This window comes from Conger conger, chromosome 3 (genome assembly GCF_963514075.1).
Source record: "Conger conger chromosome 3, fConCon1.1, whole genome shotgun sequence".
Taxonomy (NCBI): Eukaryota; Metazoa; Chordata; class Actinopteri; order Anguilliformes; family Congridae; genus Conger; species Conger conger.
In genome coordinates this window covers 34,945,561-34,970,970 of record NC_083762.1, presented here as the reverse complement: position 1 = coordinate 34,970,970, position 25,410 = coordinate 34,945,561, and the positions used below count along the sequence as shown (strand labels likewise).

Below are 25,410 nucleotides of genomic sequence, written 5' to 3'. Positions count from 1 at the left end.
ATGTGAATATTTGACATTTTTACATGCTATTTCTCACAATGCAAAAAGCTCCTCTATCACACATATTCTTTCTTCCTAGCATACCCACAGGAGCCGAATGAAACGATTCAGACTGTTCTTCAAAGGCATCTGCGATGTGCAGCCGGTTTCACAGTGAACTACACATCCCAGAGAGTGTGACCTTATCAGCCTGACAAGGACTTGGGCTGAAGAGCATCTAGAGGAGATCAATACAGATGCACACCCACGCCCCGGGCCCACACACACACACACACACATACACACACATACACACACATAAGCTCTGTTCAACATAAAACTAGTGACAGTCTAGCAGCCTCCCCCATTTAAAGAGAGAAAACATTGTTTGGAAAGCCTCCAAAAATGAAAACATCCACGCTTCCTGTAAGTTTTCCTTTATGCTCGCATGTCCATAACATAATCAAACTGCAGTAAATATGGAGAGAAGATAATACAGCCCTAGGCACCTGAAGACTGAGCTGGCCAGACAGGGTTTCCTGCAGCAGAGATGAGTCAACACACCTTCCTGCTGTTTAAATGGGATATGCTGCCTTGCTCTTGTTTAAGCCTTGCTTGTACATGCTCCATGTACACAAACACTGTCCATTAGAAGTTTGCGGAGAGTGAATTCTTTTTTTTGTTGCTTTGGCTCTGTATTCCAGCACATTGGATTTGAGGATAAAATGCAGACTGTCAGCTTTCATGTGAGTGAATAGGTAGGAATTAGGAATTACAGCCATTTGTATATAGTGAATAGTCCCCCATTTTACAGGAGTAAATTAATTGGGCAATTGGCTGCTCAGCTGTTTCTTGGCCAACTGTGTGCCTGCATCATTCGTTTATGCACAAGAAAGCTAAGAATGCTGTAGGTCGAGATTTGATTGTGTGGCATTCGCATTTGGAGTATGTCTCTCAACAATGCCAGTAAACAAGCCACAGAAAAATCTGAATAAGTCGATCAGAGACAGAGCTAACATGTTGGATGCATCAGAATCAATTGTTTTGTATATTGCCAAGAAGAAAGAATGCACTGGTGAGCATTGTAACAACCTTGTAGACCATGGAAGACCACTGTAGATTGACTTTTAAACCCTTTGGCAACAGATGTAGTATAGATGTTTCAAAGACTACGATAAAGTGAAGACTACACCTGCATGATCTCAGAGGGTTTGCTGCAAGATGCAAACAAATGATATTATCACAATTAAAAGTCAATCTACAGTGGTCTTCCATGGTCTACAAGGTTGTCACGATGCTCACCAGTGCATTCTTTCTTCTTAGCAATGTACAAAACAATTCATTCTGATACATCCAAAGTTAGCTTTTCTGTGGCTTGCCTCAAGAACAGGAGAGGTTAGAGTCTGTAAAAAAGAAAAATACATGAAAAAATAGCAATTCGATGAATATTAAACTTTTGACGGGCAGTGACCCAAACATACTGCTAAAGCAACCAAGGTGTTTTAGTCGAATGTTCTTGACGGGTCAAGTCAATCACCTGTCCTGACCCAGTGTTTCCTGCTGGAAACATGATTGACAGCAAATAGACCCCATGACAAACAGGAACACCAGCAGTGAAGATATCCAGCGTCTGGTGATGTCAATCAATTACAGGCAGTCACTGAATGCAAAGGATTTGCAGGCAGATACTAAATATGACTTTAAGATTATGTTAATTAGTCCAATTACATTCGGTCCCCTGAAATGACTATTTATAAAAAGGCCAGTACGTTCTACAAGGATCACTCAATATGGATGCAAATCCCCTCAGATTAAAGCTGACAGGCTGCACTTTAACCTCATATTCATTGTTTCAAAGTACTGTAGTACACATTCAAAAAAAACGTGTCACTGTCCCTAAACTTTTGACAGGCAGTGAATATTTGTTACACCGTACCATTTTGACAACCAGACCTGAGACACACACATCCTTAGGCCTAAAGGGGTTGGTTATAACGACATCAGAGCTGAATTAAGCTGACATACCCTTCTGTATCAGCACGTTTGTGACGCTTTTCCATGTAAAAGCAGTGTGCTAAGATAAACACATTACTACAGCACTATGAGCATGGAAAGTGAGTGTTTGAATTATTCCCGTTTGCTGTTCACTGATGTGAAATGGCCAAGAAAGCATTTCTTTTGACGTGCAGCATGTGGGCAAACCTGTAATCTCACTTCATTTCCCCCAAGAATACATTAAAAAAAGGAATAAAGGAATAAAAGTGGAAAACCCAGAAGTAGACAGCAGCTTCAAACAGAAGACAGTGTGTGTGTGTGTGAGTCCCTCTGGCCCACAAATTAGTTCACAATGCAAACCTAGAGGCTCTTACTCGTGCATGTCACCGTCCAACTAAATGGATTACCCTGAACCCCCCCACCTCCACCCCATCGCAAGCCCTGGACATAATTCCATTTGTTCTCGGGATCGAGGTACACCAGAGACTCTGCAGGGAAACCAGACACTTCCTCTGTTTCTGTGGTGATGTGAGGACCAGGGTCTGTGGTGTGGGGACCAGACGTCCTCTGCCAGTGGTATTAGAGGGTTCGAGAGTGACCTTGAAACAGTAGCTGTAGAGAGAGCGGTCCAACCCCACTGTTACTCGATATAAAGTTTGAACTGCACACACTCCGGTCCCTCACCAAAATCTATCCACACTCTCTGGTAAGAGGGGAGGGGGTGGTGACCAATCAAGTGCAACTGCTGACTTTCCAACAAGTGAGAGGAGAGGGGCTACATCCGGGGTTTGGGGTGTCGCTGTGTGTCAACCAGCCCCGTGTGGTAGAACCCGCTCACGATTGGCTGGAGGGGACATCTACGGACAGGTGTGTGGCAGCCAGCAGTGCTGACCACAAAGCTTAACAAACGGAAGCATCGTCGCCATGACAACTTCAGAGTGTTGTGCTCCTTTCCTGAACCTGTCTGCCATCGTAATTCTGCTAATGATAGACAAATTACAACACTGCCAGACAGAGATGCAGACTGAGAGTGAGATTGGGAGGGGGAGAAAGACAGAGGGAGAGAGAGTATGAGACAGACTGAGAGAAAGGGAGAAGGAGAGGTGATGGAAAAGGTCAGGAGAGGGACTTACCCATGGCGGTGTGAACCCTTAGATCGGCCAGAATAATAAGAATAGCCAGAGTAGGTTGACTCCGTGTCCATGGTGATGCCGTCCTGCCCCACGATTGGCCGAGGGCGTGTCTGTCGCTGGGCCTGGCGCCTGGCAGACGCAGGGGGAGCTTGTGGGCGGTCTTATCGGCGGGGGGCGGAGCTCCGGAAGGAGATTGGCGGAGAGTGTGCTGCTAGGGTTCTACGTTGCACTCAACCCTGGAGGCTCCCCGTGAGAAAACATCAACCTGTCAAAATGGAGAAGGGGTGGCAAATTATACACTCACTTAACCCCACAGGTAGACCAGTACACCAGCTTGTTAATGCAAATATGTAATCAACCAACCATGTGGCAGAAACTAAATGCATACGAACAGACATGGGCAAGAGGTTCAGCTGTTTTTCAGGCCAAATGTCAGAATGGGGAAGAAATGTGATCTAAGTGACTTTGACTGTGGAATGATTGTTGTTGCCAGACAGGGCAGTTTGAGTATCCTGGGAACTCCTGGGAAACATCCATTGAGCAGCAGTTCTCCGTAAAACAATTTTTTGTTAATGAGAGAGGTCAGTGGACGCAAATAACCACACATTACAACAGTGGTATGCAGAAGAGCAACTCTGAACACACAATGTGTCAAACCTCCTAAGTGGATAGGCTACAGCAGCAGAAGGGTAGACCCCCTTCAACTTCTGTGTGATCTCATTCCCCTGCTGCAGAAAGAGCGGAATAATGTTCTTCAGGGTGTTCCCAAAATTTTTGAGCAGCCAGCCAGTTGCGAGAAGTAGCCGGCTAGGGGGGAGACAAATTGTTCCGTTAACATAATTTTTGCTGAAAAAACAAAAACAAAAAAAAAAATCACCGGTCAAACAGAGGTGTGTAGGCGGCCATTTAGCGAACAGCTGGCATTTGTGGGAAATTTCTTCCTCATGTACACACCACATAGGTCAGACCAATATTAGCACTTTACCCACCCACACAATACCTGCAGACACCTGCAGAAACACCAACACGATGCCTGCATGCTTAACTCCACTATTTATGCAGGTACTTCTAAATACGTCCTTCTTTGTAAACCAAATTGACATTACATGTGTGTTTTGTGGAACTGTGATGCTAGCCCATTATGCTCCCGCCAGAACGCTCCACACATCATACATGCAGTCTTGTTCTGCCAACTGCCATTCCCTGCTGCGTATGAGAAGGAAGGTCAGGTGACTCCGTGCTGTACAAGCGGAAATGAGCAAACCCTGTTCCTTCTACAGAGTTTGGACTCCACACAGCTGCCATCTTACCCTGGATGGATGCACAGATCATTGGTCAGAATGGGGTATAAGAGCTCATCAGACTCTGAACAATTTTTAATCTGCGCTTAAAACACATCTTTTTAGGAATGTGTTTAATTAAAACTGTTGTTTTATTATTATTTGCTTTTCAATCATTTTTTGAAAATAAAATCTATTGATCTTCCTGTCTCTATTATATTGTATGTAGTGCTTTGAGATTGTTCACTCAATGAAAGGCGTGTAATAAGTTTAATATTATAATAATAATAATAATTATTATTATTATTATAATTATTATTATTATTAAGTCTGATCCCGAGGTAAAACAGAAGAGAGCCAGAGCTGGTGGGGAGAGGACAGGAAGTGGAATGAGGGACTTCATCAAATAAAACTCATATCAGAAGTGCTCTCCAGGAGCCACTCGACAATGACAACCTAAGTGCCAGACGTAGAACACTTTGCTGGTGTTTTGGCATCTTGAACAATTGTAGCATAAATGATGTGTCCACGTCGCATCCACCATTTTAGCAATATGGACCAAACTTGCATGGTATACGCAGAGGGGGTTTGCATTCATTTTGCGAAGGAATATTTCATTCTTCAAGAACAACTGAAAAACATCTATAATCACAGGCACCAGAAACAAGTCATTTCTGCAGGATCACAATTAAAGCACCAGCGTGGATAAGCTTATGCACTTTTGAGATGTAAAACTGAATGACCAGAGAAAAATCTGCTCGTCTTAGCATCTAAGAGCTACCATGTGAGAGATATGCGCCCTGGTCAGTGCTGTTAAATCTGCTACCAGAACTGGTTTAGTCCCTCAACCACCCCATGGTGCCTCTGGAAAAGGCCAGACTTTTCATTAACAGATGACATAATGGTGTCAGAACGAGAGGAAAGCTCAGGGCAGCCCTAGCTCACGGATGAACAGAAAACCCTGTGAGCTGCAGCCACAAGGCTGAGTGGCACATGGGCTGGCTCGGTTCAAAAGCGATGGAGGCAGAGGTCAGTGTGACCGTATGTTCTGCATCTTGTAGTTTTTTTTATTTGTTTCTGGTTGGAAAAGGAAAAGGAAGAAAGATGGACAGCAGATGCACATCAACACATACAGGCAGCCCCAGTAACATGATGGGTCCCCGGAGCATTCCCTGAAATTAAGGGAAACGTTCCTAGCACAGCACATTTGTCCATTGCCCTGTGTTCCTTATTATTTTTAAGTCCACTGAAAGGTTATTTTCCATGAACTGATAATGGATGTGTATGAGGTTTTATTTTTGGCACAATGGTCATGGCAAAAATTGGCTATAGGGCATCACTCTTATGACTGACATAAAACTAGTAAACCCCAGCACGATGACCACCCTGATATTTCAAGACTTATCATGAGTGACATAACTGTAGCAAAAGTAAGGATGCATTAATAAGGCTTTTTAATTAGGCAGCTATCCCTGACTTTTAAGCACTTTCCATGACCTTCCATCTCTACGGACGTCCCTATGCGTTTGGTTAGGTGGCACGTCTGCCTGCCTCTTCTAGTGGCTCTGAAGGATTATCCAAATAGTATAACGCTTATTAATGACCCACTGGTCACTGAGATTAAAATTTCTCATGCCAAAATTATGTAAATCCTGTGGTCGGCCTCCTCCCTGAATCTCCTAGGATGTTTCGCATTTCCCACTGCAGTTTTTCACGGATGATGTGTTTTGGCCGTAAGCCTGGAGCTGTATCAGGGACAGTGATGGCCAGTCGAGTCACTTCATCAGACAGAAGTTAACGACTGCTAATGAAGAGGCGCCGACATCGCGGACTGCCCCGGAACAATCCTCTGGACACGCCCGATTTTCCTGGAGTTTATTATTAGACCGGATGCATTTTCAATAACACAGTGATCACTGGTCATGACATTCACCGCCCGAGAGAGAGAGAGAGAGAGAGAGAGAGAGAGAGAGAGAGAGAGAGAGAGAGAGAGAGAGAGAGAGAGAGAGAGAGAGAGAGAGAGAGAGAGAGAGAGAGAGAGAGAGAGAGAGAGAGAGAGAGAGAGAGAGAGAGAGAGAGAGAGAGAGAGAGAGAGAGAGAGAGGAGAGTGTTCCCGCCTAAATACAATCCAGTGCAGAGTAAAACCGATCTCCCCAAGTCATGTACCCTGCTACTGTAGAAATACTTCAATCCTGCTACCATATAAAGGTGCCCTACACATCCCAGAACAGGAGCAGCTCCTGCTTTTGATTTTAACAGCCCTGCCGTCATGTAGAATATCAATGTTCCCTCGCCCAAAAGAATTATACAACTACAAGAACAGTAGGACTCCTAACATCCTACCAACCCCCTATAAAATATATAAAAAAACAACCTCTCTCTCTGCCCCGCTCACTAGCTCCTTTGACACAAGAAATGCGATTTCACGCTGTGATACAGAGCCGGTTCCACCTTCCTGAAGGATCCTCTGTCAGACGCGTGGAACAGAGAAACAAATCTCACCCGTCATATGCGCACTGTGTAGAGCTCTGACAGTTACATCTGCAGTGCTGCTCTCCCGGCAAAGCTTCAATGTAGTGGAGCAGCAACGTCCAGTACAGGAGTGGAGTGTAGTGCAAAATAATGTAGTGCATTTTACGGTTCTGTAATGCTATGTGCTCATCTGTAGAGCAGTGTTCTTTCTGAACGGGAGTGCCGTGAGCTGATCTGTAGCGCAGTGAGCTGATCTGTAGAGCAGTGTGCTGATCTGTATTGCAGAGCGCTGATCTATAGAGCAGTGTCCTGATCTATAATGGTGTGCTGATCTGTAGAGGAAAAGGGTTGATAAAGGAGGGTGTGGCAGAAAGCTAAATCCTGAAACACTTTGCTGTGAACTCTTGGGTGATGGAGCTGAGCACAGACACACTCTAATGTAAAGGATTAGAGAGTCAGACACACGCTCATAGCCCCAGCAGACCCCCCAATGCTTCATTCCACAAAAAAATACAAACAGCATTTCACCAAGAGACGTTTTTGAGCTCACAGGGTTTGGAATAAAAGCTGGAGCGCTCCTCTGTGTCCCTCTGAAGCTTCTGGACTTGTTCAGAGTTGTTTGTGTGGGTTTTTTTTTTTGCAGTGCAGTGGGAAAATGTCAAACAAAAAAGGCCCCATTCCTGCATCGGCTTCCTTCACACGTAGCGGGCCACCAAAGTACGAGCTGACGTCTTTAGAAAACAGAAACAGCAGGACGCCCGTAGAATGACAGACCGTGCACACAAAGGGCCTGTGTGGGGGGAGCATGAGACTGCAGGTGATGTACGGCTTTGAGAACAGTGGGGACTGGAAGCCCGGTCCCTTGTGAGAAGAGATTCCCCGGAAAGGATTCAACAGCCCCCCAGAGACACACGCACAAAGCAGGGAACCGTCGTCTGCAGGAAACGAAAAGAACGGGAGCAATGGCTTTAAGACGAGGACAAATAGACGCTTGTGAGCGGATTAGAAAAAACAAACGTGGGCCAAACAATTCATGTTCATAAGGCCTGAGTGCGTCTGCACAAAACCTTGAGGTTCAGTTCACTATTTGTCCTCGGTTGAGAAAGCTCCTTCCACAACTCTCCCAAGGGAGACATTACAAAAGCGACATCTCCACAGCCCACACACAATAAGAGCAGTGGACCAGAATGCAGGTTCAATGTTAATCCCAGCAGAAATACAATTTCCGCACCTCCATATTCAATCTTCACCATACCTGTACATTATAGAGGTTGACTGGGAATACAGTGCAGCAAATGAGTACAGCGTTGACCTATGGTAAAGGCTGGGTGTTTGTCACGGATTCTGTGATTTTCTGTGAGTTCCATTAGTTTTCCCATCTTTTTTCCAATTTCTGTGACTTCCCCCATTTTTTACAATTCCATGTTTTCCATTGTTTTTAGTGCTTTCTGTGATTTTAGGCAGGATGATAACAATCAACCTTAATGTAGTCTACAGTGTTATTTGTATAGGCATACAGATTGTAACAATACTGACAAATGCAAGTAGAAGTGAAGTGTGACAAGGTAGGCCTATACAGATTCTTAAACACACTGGGATCAAGATTTTCACTTTTGTCTGTAATTGAAATGAGATGTTATGCAAAAAGTTTGATGCCCAGCACCCCTTCCCCGTTACAGTAACATTCAGTGATAAGAGGCACTCCATCAAAGACCAAACCGAGCACTCCAGACAAGCAATCACTGAAACTCTGTATACTATTGCTTATTATCCAAGACTACATATCTAGTTAAAAAACAATACCAGTTTGCTATCCGTAGCAACAAGCAAATTAGCCATAGTTAGCTCAACGAATTTACAAATATCCACCTGAGACAATACAAACATAGTAGCGAGCGTTGCAACATAATTGTGAAGGCGTTGTTCCTTTATACAGTCAGGTCCATAAATATTGGGACATCGACACAATTCTCCTCTTTTTGGCTCTATACACCACCACAATGGATTTGAAATGAAACGAACAAGATATGCTTTAACTGCAGACTTTCAGCTTTAATTTGAGGGTATTTACATCCAAATCAGGTGAACGGTGTAGGAATTACAACAGTTTCTATAAGTGCCTCCCACTTTTTAAGGGACCAAAAGTAATGGGACAATTGGCTGCTCAGCTGTTCCATGGCCAGGTGTGTGTTATTCCCTCATTACCTCATTTACAAGGAGCAGATACAAGGTCTAGAGTTCATTTCAAGTGTGCTATTTGCATTTGGAATCTGTTGCTGTCAACTCTCAATATGAGATCCAAAGAGCTGTCACTATCAGTGAAGCAAGCCATCATTAGGCTGAAAAATCAAAACAAACCCATCAGAGAGATAGCAAAAACATTAGGTGTGGCCAAATCAACTGTTTGGAACATTCTTAAAAAGAAAGAACGCTCAGTAACACCAAAAGACCCGGAAGACCACGGAAAACAACTGTGGTGGATGACAGAAGAATTCTTTCCCTGGTGAAGAAAAACCCCTTCACAACAGTTGGCCAGATCAAGAACACTCTCCAGGAGGTAGGTGTATGTGTGTCAAAGTCAACAATCAAGAGAAGACTTCACCAGAGTGAATACAGAGGGTTCACCACAAGATGTAAACCATTGGTGAGCCTCAAAAACAGGAAGACCAGATTAGAGTTTGCCAAAAACATCTAAAAAAGCCTTTACAGTTCTGGAACAACATCCTATGGACAGATGAGACAAAGATCAACTTGTACCAGAATGATGGGAAGAGAAGAGTATGGAGAAGGAACTGCTCATGATCCAAAACATACCACCTCATCAGTGAAGCATGGTGGTGGTAGTGTAATGGCGTGGGCATGTATGGCTGCCAATGGAACTGGTTCCCTTGTATTTATTGATGATGTGACTGCTGACAAAAGCAGCAGGATGAATTCTGAAGTGTTTCGGGAAATATTATCTGCTCATATTCAGCCAAATGCTTCAGAACTCATTGGACAGCGCTTCACAGTGCAGATGGACAATGACCCGAAGCATACCGCGAAAGCAACCAAAGAGTTTTTTAAGGCAAAGAAGTGGAATGTTATGCAATGGCCAAGTCAATCACCTGACCTGAATCCAATTGAACAGGCATTTCACTTGCTGAAGACAAAACTAAAGGGAAAATGCCCCAAGAACAAGCAGGAACTGAAGACAGTTGCAGTAGAGGCCTGGCAGAGCATCACCAGGGATGAAACCCAGCGTCTGGTGACGTCTATGCTTTCCAGACTTCAGGCTGTAATTGATTGCAAAGGATTTGCAACCAAGTATTAAAAGTGAAAGTTTGATTTATGATTGTTAGTTTGTCCCATTACTTTTGGTCCCTTAAAAAGTGGGAGGCACATATACAAACTGTTGTAATTTCTACACCGTTCACCTGATTTGGATGTAAATACCCTCTAATTAAAGCTGAAAGTCTGCAGTTAAAGCACATCTTGTTTGTTTCATTTCAAATCCATTGTGGTGGTGCATAGAGCCAAAAAGATGAGAATTGTGTCGATGTCCCAATATTTATGGACCTGACTGTAGGTGGATATTTGTCAATTCAGCAAGCTAACTAATAGCTAATAGCTAGTAGCTTGTAGCTACTGATAACGCACTGGTATCATTTTATAACTAGATATGTAGTATTCGCTTGTATAATGAGCAATAGTATACAGACTTTCAGTGATCGCTTGTCTGGAGAGCAATTTCGGCAGCTACAATCATGCATGTTTAGCTAAACCTTGATTTGTCTCAAACTGTAAGTAACAGTTTCATCGTTTGTGGTCGACTATCATATCTTAGTTATATAGCCAAATAACTTGATTGACCATAATATAGTTGATTAGCTAAAGCGAATTCGCTAGAGCTATTTTTAATGAACTTTTTTTTAACTCTCCAATTTCCTCCACTTTCTTCAGGTTTTCCATTATTTTTGCCATGACTGCTCTGTGACCTCAGCTGTACCTAGTCCTGGTTCTGGAGGCCTACGGAGTCCTGCTGGTTTTCATTGTTACTAAGCACATGAATGATCGATTAACAAAGCTGAACCTGTATCGGCTGAATTGACAAGTGATTTTAAGATAAAAATAAAAACCAGCAGACAATATGGGTTCATCAACCCAGCAGTTTTCTATGGGTTGGATGCAGAGGAGGATAAGGGAAACTAAGGACAAGTGTCTTTTTATTTTTTTTGTTTAAGAAGAGTAGACAACCTTCTGTTCTTTTGTATTTTTTCACTTTATTCACAGGAAAGCAGAGAGGGATACAGATAGAGATGAGTTAAGATGAAAATAAAAACCAGCACATGCTCTGGGTTCATCACCCTGGCAGTTTCCAGTGGGTTGGATGCAGAGGCTTATAAAAGACTATCCTCTAATGGAGGATATACAGCATGTACAGTATAATACACGACAAACAGCTTTCACAAGTTACTTTCCAGTGGCAAATAAACTGCTGTTATCTCTCGAGGTACTGTGACCCGGAGTCAACCAACATCTATCTATGACTTTGTCTTAAGTGTCACTTTTACCTTCACAAACAGGGTTGGCTAATATCTTATTGAATCCAGGGAAAAGTTAAGGACAAGTATAGGTTGAGTCTTGGCCTTTTTCTTTTAAGCTTTTGTATTTTTTCCACTATATTCACACAGGAGGAATGCAGTGAGAGATACATACATAAGGGTATGTCTGAGTCAATTCAACACTTTTGGACCGCATCATCACAGATTTCAATGAGATCATTTTGTCTTATAAGAAACCCCTGCAGCCAAAATTACACACGTCTTGGATGCTTGCAATGCCCTCCATAATGTTTGCTACAAAGACCGATAATTCATTAATTTGAGATTTGTTATTTTTAAAAATCACATGTGGTTAAAGTGCACATTGACCGATTTTAATAAAGGGCATCTTTCTATACATTTTGGTTTCACCATGTAGAAATTCCAGCAGTGCTTATACATAGACCCCCCCATTTTGGGACACAGCAATGTTATGTGAATGAAAGTAGTCATGTTCAGTATTTTGTTGCATATCCTTTGCATGCTATGCTATATGGGAATTGGGGGGGTTGACTAGATTCAACTATACATTATGCTGATACAGTATGGAACACATTTGTTGGCTAAAAAGTCATCAAGGTTCTGAGGTGTCAAAAGACACTCAAACCACCATGCTGCTGCTGCCGGATATGTAGTAGATACGAAAATTGTTTCTCCTGAATATTTTTTTCCATTGATGTCAACAGAAAAATTTGTCAGGAGAAACAATTATTTTGGCCTAATTAGCCTGACTCCACGACTTTCACTTGCCATATCTCCATCACTATAGGTCATGGAGAAATGTATCTTGTATCATTTTAAATGGCCCATCAAGAAGGCGTTGTAATTTCGCTTGCGCCTGACTACTATGCCCGGCTCTGCTAGCATTAATCATTAACTAATGTACAACAGCACTGTGAGAAATTAATGATGTGATATCATTAATTATCTGAAGTGGTATCTCAGCAATGACTAAAAAACTCAATATTGCATTTTCTGGGAGTGCTGATGACAGTATAACCTAACCTTGGAAAACATGATCCATTTTTTTTATTAAAATTTTTTTCCAGATTTTTCAATTTTTCTCCCAATTTGGTAGCCAATTGTACCTCGTCTGATTCAATTGGAGGTAGTCGTATTAGATGTACCACCCGTACCCCGTCCCTCGGCGGCCCAAATGAGAGCGACACGCCTTCTTCAAGCCGTCTCGTGTCGTGCCCGTTGCCGTGATTCCGAGGCGCCCGAGGTGCTTATTGTGCGGCGATCTAATAACCCTGCCAAGTCCCTCCCTCTGGAGCAGCGAGCCAATTATTGCTGCCCCACGTGAGCCGGCCAAACTTGGCTTTTGGCAGAACCGAGAATCGAACCCCGGTCCCCGGTGTGCAACTGCAGCAAACTGCAACTGCAAGTCTGCTGCATCTTAGCCTGTTGCACCACCGCGGCTCAACATGATCCATTTTTAAATATATTTTTGCAGATCAATTTTCAAGATAACAATCTCTCACAGCTTGCTCACCAATTTTGGGGGTGAACATAAAATATAGAACTGGAAAAGATATAATTTAAAATAATATCCAAATAATTTCACTATGATCTGTAGTAACTGAATTTAAAGTCATGGAGTCCTGCTAATATGTCCAAATATTGTTAGTCCATAATGCCAGATTAACAATCACACAAATGTAATTTCATTTCCAGGGGGTTCTTATAAAATCAAATCAGCAAGCCAAATCTCATTACACTCTGTGACGACGTGGTCCAAAAGTGGACTGAACTGACCCGGCCTCAACCAAAAGTGTCATGGGTAACCAAACCCCTGTGCTTATGGGAGGGGGGGGGGGGGATTTGTATGGTTGTGAGAGATGGCTGCCTCAGTCTTGCCCGAGCGTGTTTTTTTGGGGGTTGCGAGAGGCCACCATTTACCCTGACGACCCACCAAACAAACCCCCAGGGCACACACTGTTGGACCACAACATGTCAGACCTGCACGCAGTCACTGGAACAATGCTACAGGTGCTCAGGGCTGTGCCGAGAGTGACTTGATGACGGCTCCTTAAGAACAGATCTTCTTGACAGGGAAGAACTATGACATGTGGTCACATTCCAACCCAACTGCATCAGAGACAAACATCCTTTCCCATTCCAGTGCTTTCAGCCCATTTTCCAGTTATCCTTGTTCAGTGGAGAGGGAAAACAAAGCTAAATAAAACAAAGGGGGATGGCATTGTTGTAATCCTTGAAACCGTTCCATATCTCTCTAGAGCGAAGTGTACCAGATGCTGCCCACAGTGCCCCTCCCTGGTTCTCCCCAGTGAGCCCTGGGTAAGTGCCAAGCAGAGGCACACAGTCACACAGTCACACAGTCACACAGTCACACAGTCACACAGTCACACAGTCACACACTCACACAGTCACACAGTCACACAGTCACACAGTCACACAGTCACACACTCACACAGTCACACACTCACACACTCACACCCTTACCGACCTCACCCCTAACTCCCACCCAAGCGAGGACTAAACAGGTCACATGCTCCACAGATAAAATGCATCTATTAGAAAAACAGAAGCTGAACACAGCAAGAAATGGACCACAGAGTACAGAGTTCAGACCGCTGACCGAAGATCAGTAGTCAGGAGGAGGATATAGGAAGGATATAGGAAATATCACTAAAACCAAACACCAGAAATCCCCATTCAACATTCATCCTTAACAGCATATACTGTCTAAACACTTGCCTGTTTTATGACTCATTAATATCATCATTAAGTTAATATATCTCAGGGATAAACTACCCTCTGTGAGTCATTAATCAAATCCCAGTGCCTGAAAGGAAGCTATGCTAATGGTTAGGCAAACGTAAAGCACCCCTCCCCCACCTCCATCCTCTGCTCACCCTTATCAACTGGTAATCACCACTAGCTGCATTCCAGCCCAGTTGTATCACAACCACGTCTGGACAGCAGAGCTTGACGTAGACCCACCAAATGAGATTCAGGCAGGTTTTCGAAAAAAAAAAAAAAAAAAAAAAAAGTACACAGATGGGTATCGTCACGGCAACCCGAGACATAAAACGCATTGTTCCGATTCCAGGGTTTACACAGGAGTTCTACTGTGGTTTCATTCTGCCGTCTCCTGAAAAAAATGCATTCTTTCTGGGTATTTCTGGCTCTCTACGGAACCACACAGACCATCTCCGGTCTTATAAAACTTTTGTTACTGAGGGGTCAGGCACAGCTAGAAGAATGGTCAGGCAGGCACATCTAATCAATTTTAAAAAGGCCTCCTACTTATACACTCAAAAAATGTAGAGTTCAGCCAGCACTCAGAGGAGACCAGAGGGCTGATATACGGTGCGCATCTATGAGTAACGGCAGAAAAAGAACGAAAGGAAGGATGCGCGGGAAAAAAAGACGTAGTATTGAGGACATCCTGAAATGGAGCGTAAAATGCTTGATAGCTGTTGCTTTAGCATGAGAGAGAAAGAGAGCGAGAGTGAGAGAGTGAGTGAGCAAGAGCGAGGGGGCAGGGGGCAAAAGATATCCAAGCCCACTGAAATAACAAGATTAAGATTATGCACACGGGTGCACAACAATACGACATGAATCCGCCACAGCAACGGGCCCTCGGGGTGCCATGGAGACATAGAGCAGAAATGTACGGACAGTCCGGAGCAGGCCCTGCATCGTCCCATTCCCCTTTTAAAATAGCCCACACACGCACAACGCACACACCATACACAACACAGAAAACACACACAACGCACACACCACACACAACACAGAAAACACACACAACGCACACACCATACACAACACAGAAAACACACACAACGCACACACCATACACAACACAGAAAACACACACAAGGCACACAACGCACACACCATACACAACACAGAAAACACACACAATGCACACACCATACACAACACAGAAAACACAGAAAACACACACAATGCACACACCATACACAACACAGAAAACACACAACTCACACACCACACACACATCACACACACCACACACAACACGCACAGGAAGTGAGGAATGAGGGCTTTTCCATTAACAAATTTCAGGAGTGATTGCATTAGAGTGCCTCCTCTGGTCAATCAAGTACCTGGCTCCACACCTTTAAGCACTGGGCAGTCTAAAAATCATTCAGTAGCAGCACTGAGGCTGGTTGCACCAGCCGTATGTACACCTGGTCTTATGGTTACGTCTGTTAATATGTGTGCACGGTCAGACTTATTACACATATTTCACCAACTGGGTGAAGGACAGTTACATCTGGTTTTGGAACTACTGCTTTAGGGGATATGATTAATGTCAACAAATAAAACATGTATCAACGTGAACACACATCACCTATGCCGGACTTAGCTGAGCATATTTTTAGATTGTGCAACAAATGTAAATATTGAACAAATTCAGATCCAAGTATGACGGACAAAACAGTTAAGATGAACATTTTTTGTTCTGACGCCCTTAGTCCCACAGAAAGCCTCAAAAATCTTTTGCCGCATTTATCATTTCAGATTGAGTGTTTGACCTTTTTATTTACCTATACATTGGCCCATTTTGTGTACAATGTACAATTTATTTTATACTGTCTAAAGTTTCTGAAGTTTCCAGCCACTATAAAGCCAGCAGGTTTACAGAAACTATTCTTTACATACTATATAAAGTATCTATTCTTCATTGCTCACAAAACCAGTTTGGGTGAACTGAAAACACACAGAAAACTACAAAAATATTTTAAAGAAAATGAATGGTCCCTTTAAAGACATGACAGAAACCAATAAATTGCCTTGTACATTGACTTTGGGATGTTCAATGCAATTTATACATTTAAGGGCATTCCCTCCACAACCCAAAACCTTCATCAGCAAAATCCAGAATTAAAATATCTACATGCACTCAAGTTCTCCAAAGCCCCAGACCCAAACCACAACCCTTCCCATCAGATTTTAACAACAGCATGCACCAGCTATTCTCAGGGGCACCCCATTGCCTTGGAAACAGCAAGAGCGTGACATCACTTCCCTGTTCCTGGATAACAAGAGGAAAACTAATAAAAAAAGAAAGCAAAGCTGACCACTGATCTACCATGAAAGCTGCAGGCCAGATACAATGGTGTAGAACACTCTGAAGAGTGTGATCGGTACACACTCCGGAGAGTGCGATCGCAACACATTCCAAAGAGTGCTAATGGAACATTACTCTTGCCTGTAAAAGGCACTACAAAACAATAAATATTGAATGGCTGATTCTTGGCTGCTGTGGTCTTGCACCAATAGTCACACATTTTCCGCCACACATCCACTGGACGTAAACGTATGCCATAATCTGCAGATACACCTCTGAAAAAAGAATGAATCCACAGACACAAAACTTTGAAAGGACGGTTGTGTAGTATAACTACAAATTGATGGAGTTGGCCATCACAGTCCCTGGAATTTAAACCCATCAAGGATCTTTGGGATCTGGCTCCAAGGAACAGGATCACAGCTTTGGGCCCAAATGAGGGCTCTGGCATACTGGAGCTCTGGACCGCCAGGCCTCATCTAGTTGCATACCAAGGAGATGCTAAATCACGCTCAAATTAAAAAGAGGATTTACATGGTTTGAAACACATGGTGTGTTATACGCATCACTACCAAAGTCCAGAAATTGTTTGCAATTAATAATGTAATGCTTTTTGAGTGGTGGTGAAATAAGTGTAATCTTCAGGGCAAAATGTGGACAGGGTATCTATCAGGAGCACATTTATGTCTTACCTAGACTCCTAAGGTACATTACCATTCACCCACTCTGTGCTGGTGTCTACACACTGAGACCCCTCCATGACTTAAGTCAGGACTATATTGCAAAACTCCACCATCACAGCTACAGTATGACTGAAAGGTTACTCGGTATACACTTCATATACAAGCACGCATACAGACAAAATGCGCACACACACACACACACACACACACACACACACACACACACACACACACACACACCTGATATAAACCCCCCTTACAGGAAAAACTAAATTCAACCAAATTCAGTTACAGATGAATTATTGAACAATCTCTTTTTCTTGCTTTACACGTAGAGCATATTCCTTTGAGTCAGTTCAGAGGACCCATGAGCTGACAAGGGCTGCTCTCTGAGTGCAGGTCCATAGCCCCTCAGCTCTTCTGTTCCCACACTGTGGTAGCAGTACATAGGTCTGTATATTCCTTCTTCCCATCCTCAAAACAGCATTCAAATTCATTCCTGTTAATGACTGCTTAAGCTACATGTTCTCCAAGCACCTATCCCAGACTGGTCTTTATCAAGTAAGTGAGTCTCTCGATACAAAACAAAAAATCTTTTAAGAAAAGCTGACAAATTGGTGAACTCAGTGGTCAACAGCCAGGGTATTTAAAGTTCTCCCCCAGGGCTAGCCTTCGGTTTACTTTCAAAACAAGCCCACAGCCACGTCGTTCGAAAGAAGGGCTTACCCCAGATGCACCCACTCATCCAGATGTGCAGTGCATGTGCCTCTGTACACCCATGTCTATGTAGTTCACACAAGAAACTACCCATTTCATTTTTAAAAGGTAATGAGAGCACACGTCTGTGACTGCCTATGATTGCAGGGCATGGGTGCTCTGTCACACGTATAGCAGAAATAATCCATCCCTCGCCACAGGTGACTGCTTTACGTGATGGACGTTTGTTTATTTAGAAATGAATGGTTTCACAGAGTTCTGCTCCCCTGACTACGGACTATCCCCTGGTATCATCCCATCAATCGTGTTTGCATTCCATCACTGTACCTACTGATTCTGTGTGTGTGTGAGTGTGTGTGTGTGTGAGTGTGTGTGTGTGTGTGTGTGTGTGTGTGCGCCCAGGGGGTTCCAACTAGAGGCCTAGGAATTTAAATGTACTTCAAATATAATAACGTATATACGCAGTCTCTATACTTGACTCAAATAAACTCTATTTAGAGTTGACTTGACACTTACACATTTTGTGGTCAGCAAATGCTTAAAAACCAGTGAGGATTAGAAGACATGGCCCAGAAGACCAGAGAAAGTCCAGAAGATATGGGGCCATCATAAAATGGCCTCTCTTAAGAGTTTCAATAGGGGCAATCATCGAGTGGACAATTTCCTCCCGGGCTTGTTTTCCGAATCAGCATTTGTCCAGGATGTTCAGCCATCTCGCTCCTCTTTTAGCTCAAGTGACAGCGAGGAAGCTTGTGGCCACAGGGAGAGGGATTTTACACCAGTTGATGGGAAGCTGATGATGCGCTGAACCGTGCATTAATGTGTGATTACCCATGATGCCATTGACCTTTATCTAAGCCAGTGACATTTTCAGATACCCTCTTACCAAACGTGTATCTATGGAGGCAGTGCAAACAATAATGGTGAGAGAAGCTTTCTACTTGAGGAGTAGATCTCTGCTTTCAGTCACATGGACAAACTGCCGACACTGGGCTTTCTGCTCAATTGGATACCCATAATTCCCTGGGTGAATATATATCACCTTTCAGATTACACTCACACAAATTGTTTATAATTAAATGTACACTACATACATATTGCATTGACAGCACTAGATTTCTACAAATCATTTCTAAGAGAAAAAAAACATTTGTCATTCCTTTTTGGTTCAGGAAAAAGGTTTCAGTTGTGAAACCCCGACAAGCTGTGTGTGTGTGTGTGCCTGTGTGCGTGTTTGTGTCTGTCTGCCTGTCTGTCTGTGTCTTTGTCTCCATGTGTGGAAGAGGGGGGGGGGGGGGGGGTGAGTTACTCTTGAACCAGGTATTGCTTTTCTAACAGCCATGGACCCCTTGTGTGAACAATGCAGAATCCAGTATGCACTACAAATCAGCAGAACTCCAGTATCAACAACAGTGACAGAATCTTTCCAGACACCCAAGTCCAATTTCTTTGTGCTGAACACAATCTTTGGGAATCGCTCAGAGAAATTGAACTGAGAAACACAAGGAGTGCGTTTAGAGCAGTCATAGCCTCCTGGATGAATCATAAAAATCATTGGAGGGCGACTGCCCATTTCCTTCCATTTCCTTCCATTCCCCACATCCGCCCGCGGCCTCCACCCCACACAAGGTCAAGCATCTGTCCTCTGCACCAGACAGGTTTCTAAGCAGCGCCGGCGTCTCTGTGTTAGTCTGGTGACAAAAAGCCATTCAGCACCGTGTTTATGCTTGTGCTCACCTCAAACCGACCATGATGCCAAGCGGCCGGGGTCAAGTGGTGGTCAGTCCTTCTGTGAACATGCTTATCAGTGAATTTAATCTCAGCCTGGCGTGAACTCAGCCCCCCACCCCCTGACTCGGCTCCTGACGGCACTGGAGACCGCAGCGTGCCAAACTGCCTCAGTGATGAAAGCAAACCCCCCCACCGAACACGCAACAGACGCTGTAACAACGACAAACACACCCACGCCCTGCCGGAACGCTTCACAGAGAAAGGAAAAGTGGGAGTGTGGTCATCCTCACTCAGCATGAGGGAAAAATACCCACAAACAAATTAAAAAATAATGGTATGGAACACAACACCAACCAACCATCTCATTACCAACAATCTGCCTACCGTACATAGAGCAGGTAAACCAATTGATGGCCTAGCCTTGTAGAGGCAGAGCTGAAAATGACCCTAGAATTAATTGCTATTTGCTAACACTTCAGAGTGAGCAGGCTGTGCGTGTTGTCCGTCCTGTAACACTACGCTACACTCTGGGTGCTTTGCAGACCACTGTAATTTGCAGGCCTTTTATCGACACAGGAAGACTTTAAAAGATAACTGATAACAAAATAAATGTGTGTGTGTGTGTGTCCCTTCATGCATATTTATGTAGAGAAAAGTCTGCCATGCAACCTGTCAGTCAGACTGTCGAAGGATAAAAGATAAAGTGATCGTTTTATCTAACTGTGTGAAGGGGTCGGTGGGTATAGGATCTTGTAGGAGAAAATGATCTGCCAGCGAGTTGCAAGTCACAGACTAAACCCGTTAAAGACTAGCTTTGCACTTTTAACCACAGTTTAAGACGCGGGAAATATCATGTGCAGACTATTTAGAACAGAAGGCGCTGTGGAGTTTCAGTGCCGCTGACACAAAAGCATAAGGCTGATATTACCTTCAATAATATTCTCTTAGTGTTATGAATGACGATTTTAGCGCAGACAAAAAGGTACGAAATGACAGTGTTGAATAATTCATGCCACCAGGACTGCTGACAGCCTTGTTTCCCCCCCTTCTTCCGTCAACCTCATTCTCTTCATTAACTGGATGCACATGTTTTACAAAGAGTCATTTCATAATCCACTGATTCCCCAGAACAATTTCTCCGGCAGACCCCCCCCAAAGGGAGGGAAGTAAAAAGCCAGGAAGACGTTTACACACGGACAGAGGGTTTTCTTAGGGGGGGGGGGGGCACATCCTTGGCAGCATGTGCTGACAGAAACGGACGTGTGATGTGGCTTGACGTGCCTTCACAGAAAACGCTGTTTTTCGCTCAGTTCTGGCACAGTCATTAGGCTTTCTTTCCATCAAATGATACTCAATGAAGCAGAACCCAGAGCAGCGGGAGAGGTTAAAATTAGACGGGTTCATTAACTCAATTAGAACTGCAATAGACTTCCTGCCCTCCTCCCCACAAAAAATGCTGAAAGCAAAACCTATCTATTTATTTGTATTATTTTACTGGATTTCATTTCTTTGTTAAGTGGTGTATCTTAATTCTGTCATCACAATGGAATGTGACAATTCACACAACGATGTCTAACAGCAACAAGCAAATAGCTAGCACCAAAATGTATCATTGGAGGACAAATGTCTTTATAAACTATGAACAATATAAATTCATAACAGCATTTTCACCAAATATGTGTCAGATACAAATGAACCAATTCCTCAAATTCAAATGAACATAGAGGGTGAAAAAATGGTGAAAAAATTCAACAAATAAAAAGAGCTATTAGACCTTGACACAACAGGAGTAGGGGTATTGTATATGAAACTGGTCATACAATAGCTTACACTGCAGCCTAAATAGAGAAGTGCTCTTGACCTTTTTTTAACCCTTTAAAGCAGTGGTCTGAAATGCATTGCAACAAATGGCCATGTGTATGTAGGTTTTCATTCCAACCAATTAGTGCTACCTTAATTTATTCCAATTACTCATCCACCCATATGCATGTAATTGCATTCAAGCACAGAATATAAGCAACAGTTGTTATTTAGACAACACAAATAACACATTTCACTTCATATAAATTATGTGCAAACCAACAGTCCTAATTCAGAAAATAATTGAACTAATTAAATAATCCAGATTTGATGAAGGAAGAAACCACCCTCTACAGCACTGAGTTTGAGCTGACTGCTTTAAAGCAGGGGTTTTTGTTCGAACCAATTACCTTAATTTATTTTTCTGACAGCTCTAGAAACTATGTTGGTTCACTTCTGTACTTGAACACAGTAAAATCTTTAGGACACACTAGCAGTCTGCAGCTGCAGCTGGTGCATATACACAAGTCTGATATAATTTAGCTAATTAAATAATTGAGAGCAGAAGTTGGCACAAATTATACACAGAAATGTATTGTAATACTTGACATTCATGACAGTATTAATATAAGGAGCAGACCCTTCACTTGAAAATACTCTCGTTTCACAAAACTTGAAAAACGTGCTCCGAACTAAGAAAGCATAGGCTATCTTCCACACGTTTGTACGGGTGTTCAGGTTTAAAAATAGGCGGTTAACTAGATGACGAAAATTACATACACGGTTAATGTTAACTTTATTGATGGCCAAATGCCTGAATCATAACACTTTTACAGAAGGATCAAAAAGATGTTTCCAGTAAATGCAACGAATGACACAAATCACGGATTACCGCTCGCCGGTTACCAAACGGCATGTTTTATTTAGGTCTATGTGCATTTTCCAAAATTCTGAATCACTCCCATCCTACCTGTAGCCTTCCTATCCCAAATGGCGTCTCGAAGTAGGAAAGTCCCTGGTCTGTGTAGGGCCTCTATTGCCCTTATCTGCTCTATAGTAACAGTATGACAACAGAACCCCCTACTCTGCCCCCGAGACCAACCGGTAAAGGCGAAGGAAAGACGCCTATAAAACAATGGCACCATGTTCAAAGGGAGACATACGCAGCTCTCCAGCCGGAGAAATGCAGGCATTGAACTGCAACATGCTACAACGCTTCACCTTACGAATGTAGTCCTGCGTGTTGAAATTATTATGTAGATCCACAGCAAATGGGCAAACACTAGCTATACCCGAGTGTAGCTCTGCACGAACATCACAGGCTGAGAAATAACCCAGCGAAGTGCACGTTTCAGAACTGTGGCTAGTGCATTCCTTCGTGCATCAAAAATAAGGTAAAATCAGACCAACACTCACAATGGCGAGCATTCAAAACAGAAACATTGTATTTTTATTTAGATTTAACTGAGGCGTAGCCTGTAGCTATTTGCAGTAAGTTATTACATTGAAGCCGTTTATTTTAGTGTGGAGAAATTTAGAGTGTACCACACAAATTCAAATATGTTCAGCATGAACCGTTCAATTCAAAATAATAAAACCGTAGCTTTAAACCACAGATGAGATTGTTTTTACTCTGAGGTCGTTTGGAAAGTTCAATTTAAAATGTCAAAGAGAAATAGAGGCTAAATGAGAAACAAAAGCAGAACGAAACGCCTGTAGACCAAGGGGAAACCATGAAGCAGAACCTGGCTAAGAACTTTACTCTCACACATTGTAAAGAACGGGCTTGCTTTCACACTGACAGAAAATAACCGATAGTCTACTTACCGATCGTAAAACACATACGCTCTGCGGAAACTTGCGAATCCTTGAGAAAACCTACTCTTACGACGCCAACATTCCCATAGATGTATTTCACGTATAGCTATAATTTACATTGAGCAGCTTTAAGCGCGCAGGATATAAACTAACCCGGAAAGCAGCCGTAGGAATCCCTCGTTCGGGAGAAATCAGAGGGGGCAGCACATGCAGTGCTGTTGAAGTGGCAGCAGAAGGGTGTAGTGCGGGCCAGTCGCGCTAGGGGGAAACCGCGTAGGGTTTACCGCGCCACAATTACGGAATCGCCTATTCAATGTGGATTATTGTCACTGTAATTAATTTCACCCTGTCATTCCTGTGCTCATCCCTCAGGATTCTGTTTTATTCTGTCTTGTTTAGGCTATAGAGTTTGATTTTTGATAAAGGGGTGTGAATCCCCATTTAGCATTTAATCCCAGGTCTGGGTGCGTATACGTTTAATTGAAATTTGGGGGTAAATGTGGATTTCAACACAATTTTACCCGATACCTTTGTTCTTAAAAGTCCCAATGGTGAGTGAGGTAGATGGAAAGGATATTCTTAATATTGAGGTATAGACAACTTCCTTTAAGTGCATATGAACAAGAACAACGCATCTGGACTGATGGACGGAGTAGCCTATAAAATGTAACCATTGCGGTTATAGACGCTATGCTGTGATTTGTCAGCGACGCCTAGATTTTACGCTGATGATTCCAATTTCATTGTCGTAATTATCACCGCGATGTCGCGATGAATCTCCAACCACTGTCAATGCGTATTGTGATTTGATTTAAAGTGCTATCAAGTTCAGAGACAGTACGAAAGCCGTATGCCAGCACTTTGAAGTGGCACCGGCGGCTCGAACAGAAAACGGAAGGCAGAATTGTTGATTCATTAGTTCCAGGAGGGGGGGTTAGCTGTCAACAGGATTTAACCATATATTCATGTTGCAGACTATCCCATCTTTTTTTGACACGGATAATGCACACTAATCAACATTTTCGCAAATGCAGGTTAAAGTGCCAGGTGTAGCTACCAAGCTTGTTTTCATATGTAATCCCTGAGCAGGTGAACACTTTTATTCGATAAAATTACATTTTTATTGGCTTGGTTTCACATTTGCCTGCAAAATAAATGAATGAATTTATTAATAAATGAATGAATGAATAAATAAATCTCCCCAATTGTTTTGCTGTCGTGACAAGAAATTATAATCAAACAAGGTCAGGCTCTCTCCCTCCATGACCTTGGCCATAAACAGTTACTATCCAGGCACAAATCTGATCCGTCCCCCATCCATTAACCTGCTGGGTAAAATATAGAGGGGCAGTGTCTGGGTTGTTGTGGACTTGACAGATAATAAAGTACTTGTGCTGCTCAGACTGCTGTGTTCATTATTGCCATTTATTTTCCACATTGGTTCTCAGAATGTTTTTGTTTTATGAAATGTACATATGCGTTTCTATATCGCTATGAGACAGAAGGATATTTACTGAAGTGAGTGTGGTTAAAAGCCATGCTTCTAGGGTGCAGCAGCAGTGACATTTGAAATTAAAATCTGACTTGCAGAGTAAATTAATTTCCCCAACTACTACGCTGGTGACACTGGTGCCCTGACATCGAATGGAATCAGGATTTTTTAATTGCTGTTTTTTTTTTTTGCTGGTGGAGCAACGGGCTGAAATGATGCAGTAAAAGGGAGAGGCAGCACATGTTAGCTGCCTGAGTCGGAGTGGGCTGACAGGCAATGAGAGGCAACGAGAGCTCCCGCATACTGAAACTGCTGGACGGTGTCCCAGCCAGTGCGAGCATGACAGGGCATGTGGTGATGGTGGAGAGGATCGAGAGGAGGCTCATTTAATGGGGCGAAAGAAACCCAGCTGCGGGGCTGGATATGGGGGAGAGAGGGGCAGGACCTGCACAAGATGAAGGAGTCAGCAGACCACCCGTCCCCAAAACATGCACACGCACATGCACACGCACAGGCACATGCACAAACACACACACACACCCATGCACATGCACAAACACACACACACACACACACACACACACATGCACAAACACACACACACACACACGCACAGGCACATGCACAAACACACACACACACACACACACATGCAC

At 43.2% G+C, this 25,410-nt stretch overlaps 1 protein-coding gene across 1 annotated transcript in view; it reads right to left on the bottom strand.

The window, feature by feature from the left end:
* LOC133124110 (vang-like protein 1) overlaps nucleotides 1-23,433 on the bottom strand; it is a 69,842-nt gene extending 46,409 nt beyond the window's left edge. The window contains exons 1-2 of the mRNA XM_061235009.1: nucleotides 23,272-23,433; nucleotides 3,108-3,372 (exon numbers count right to left, since the gene is read on the bottom strand). Coding sequence (XP_061090993.1) covers nucleotides 3,108-3,178 — 71 coding nt within the window. The 5' untranslated portion in view covers nucleotides 3,179-3,372; nucleotides 23,272-23,433. The remainder of the gene's footprint in view (nucleotides 1-3,107; nucleotides 3,373-23,271) is intronic.
* Between the last annotated feature and the right edge of the window lie 1,977 nt (nucleotides 23,434-25,410).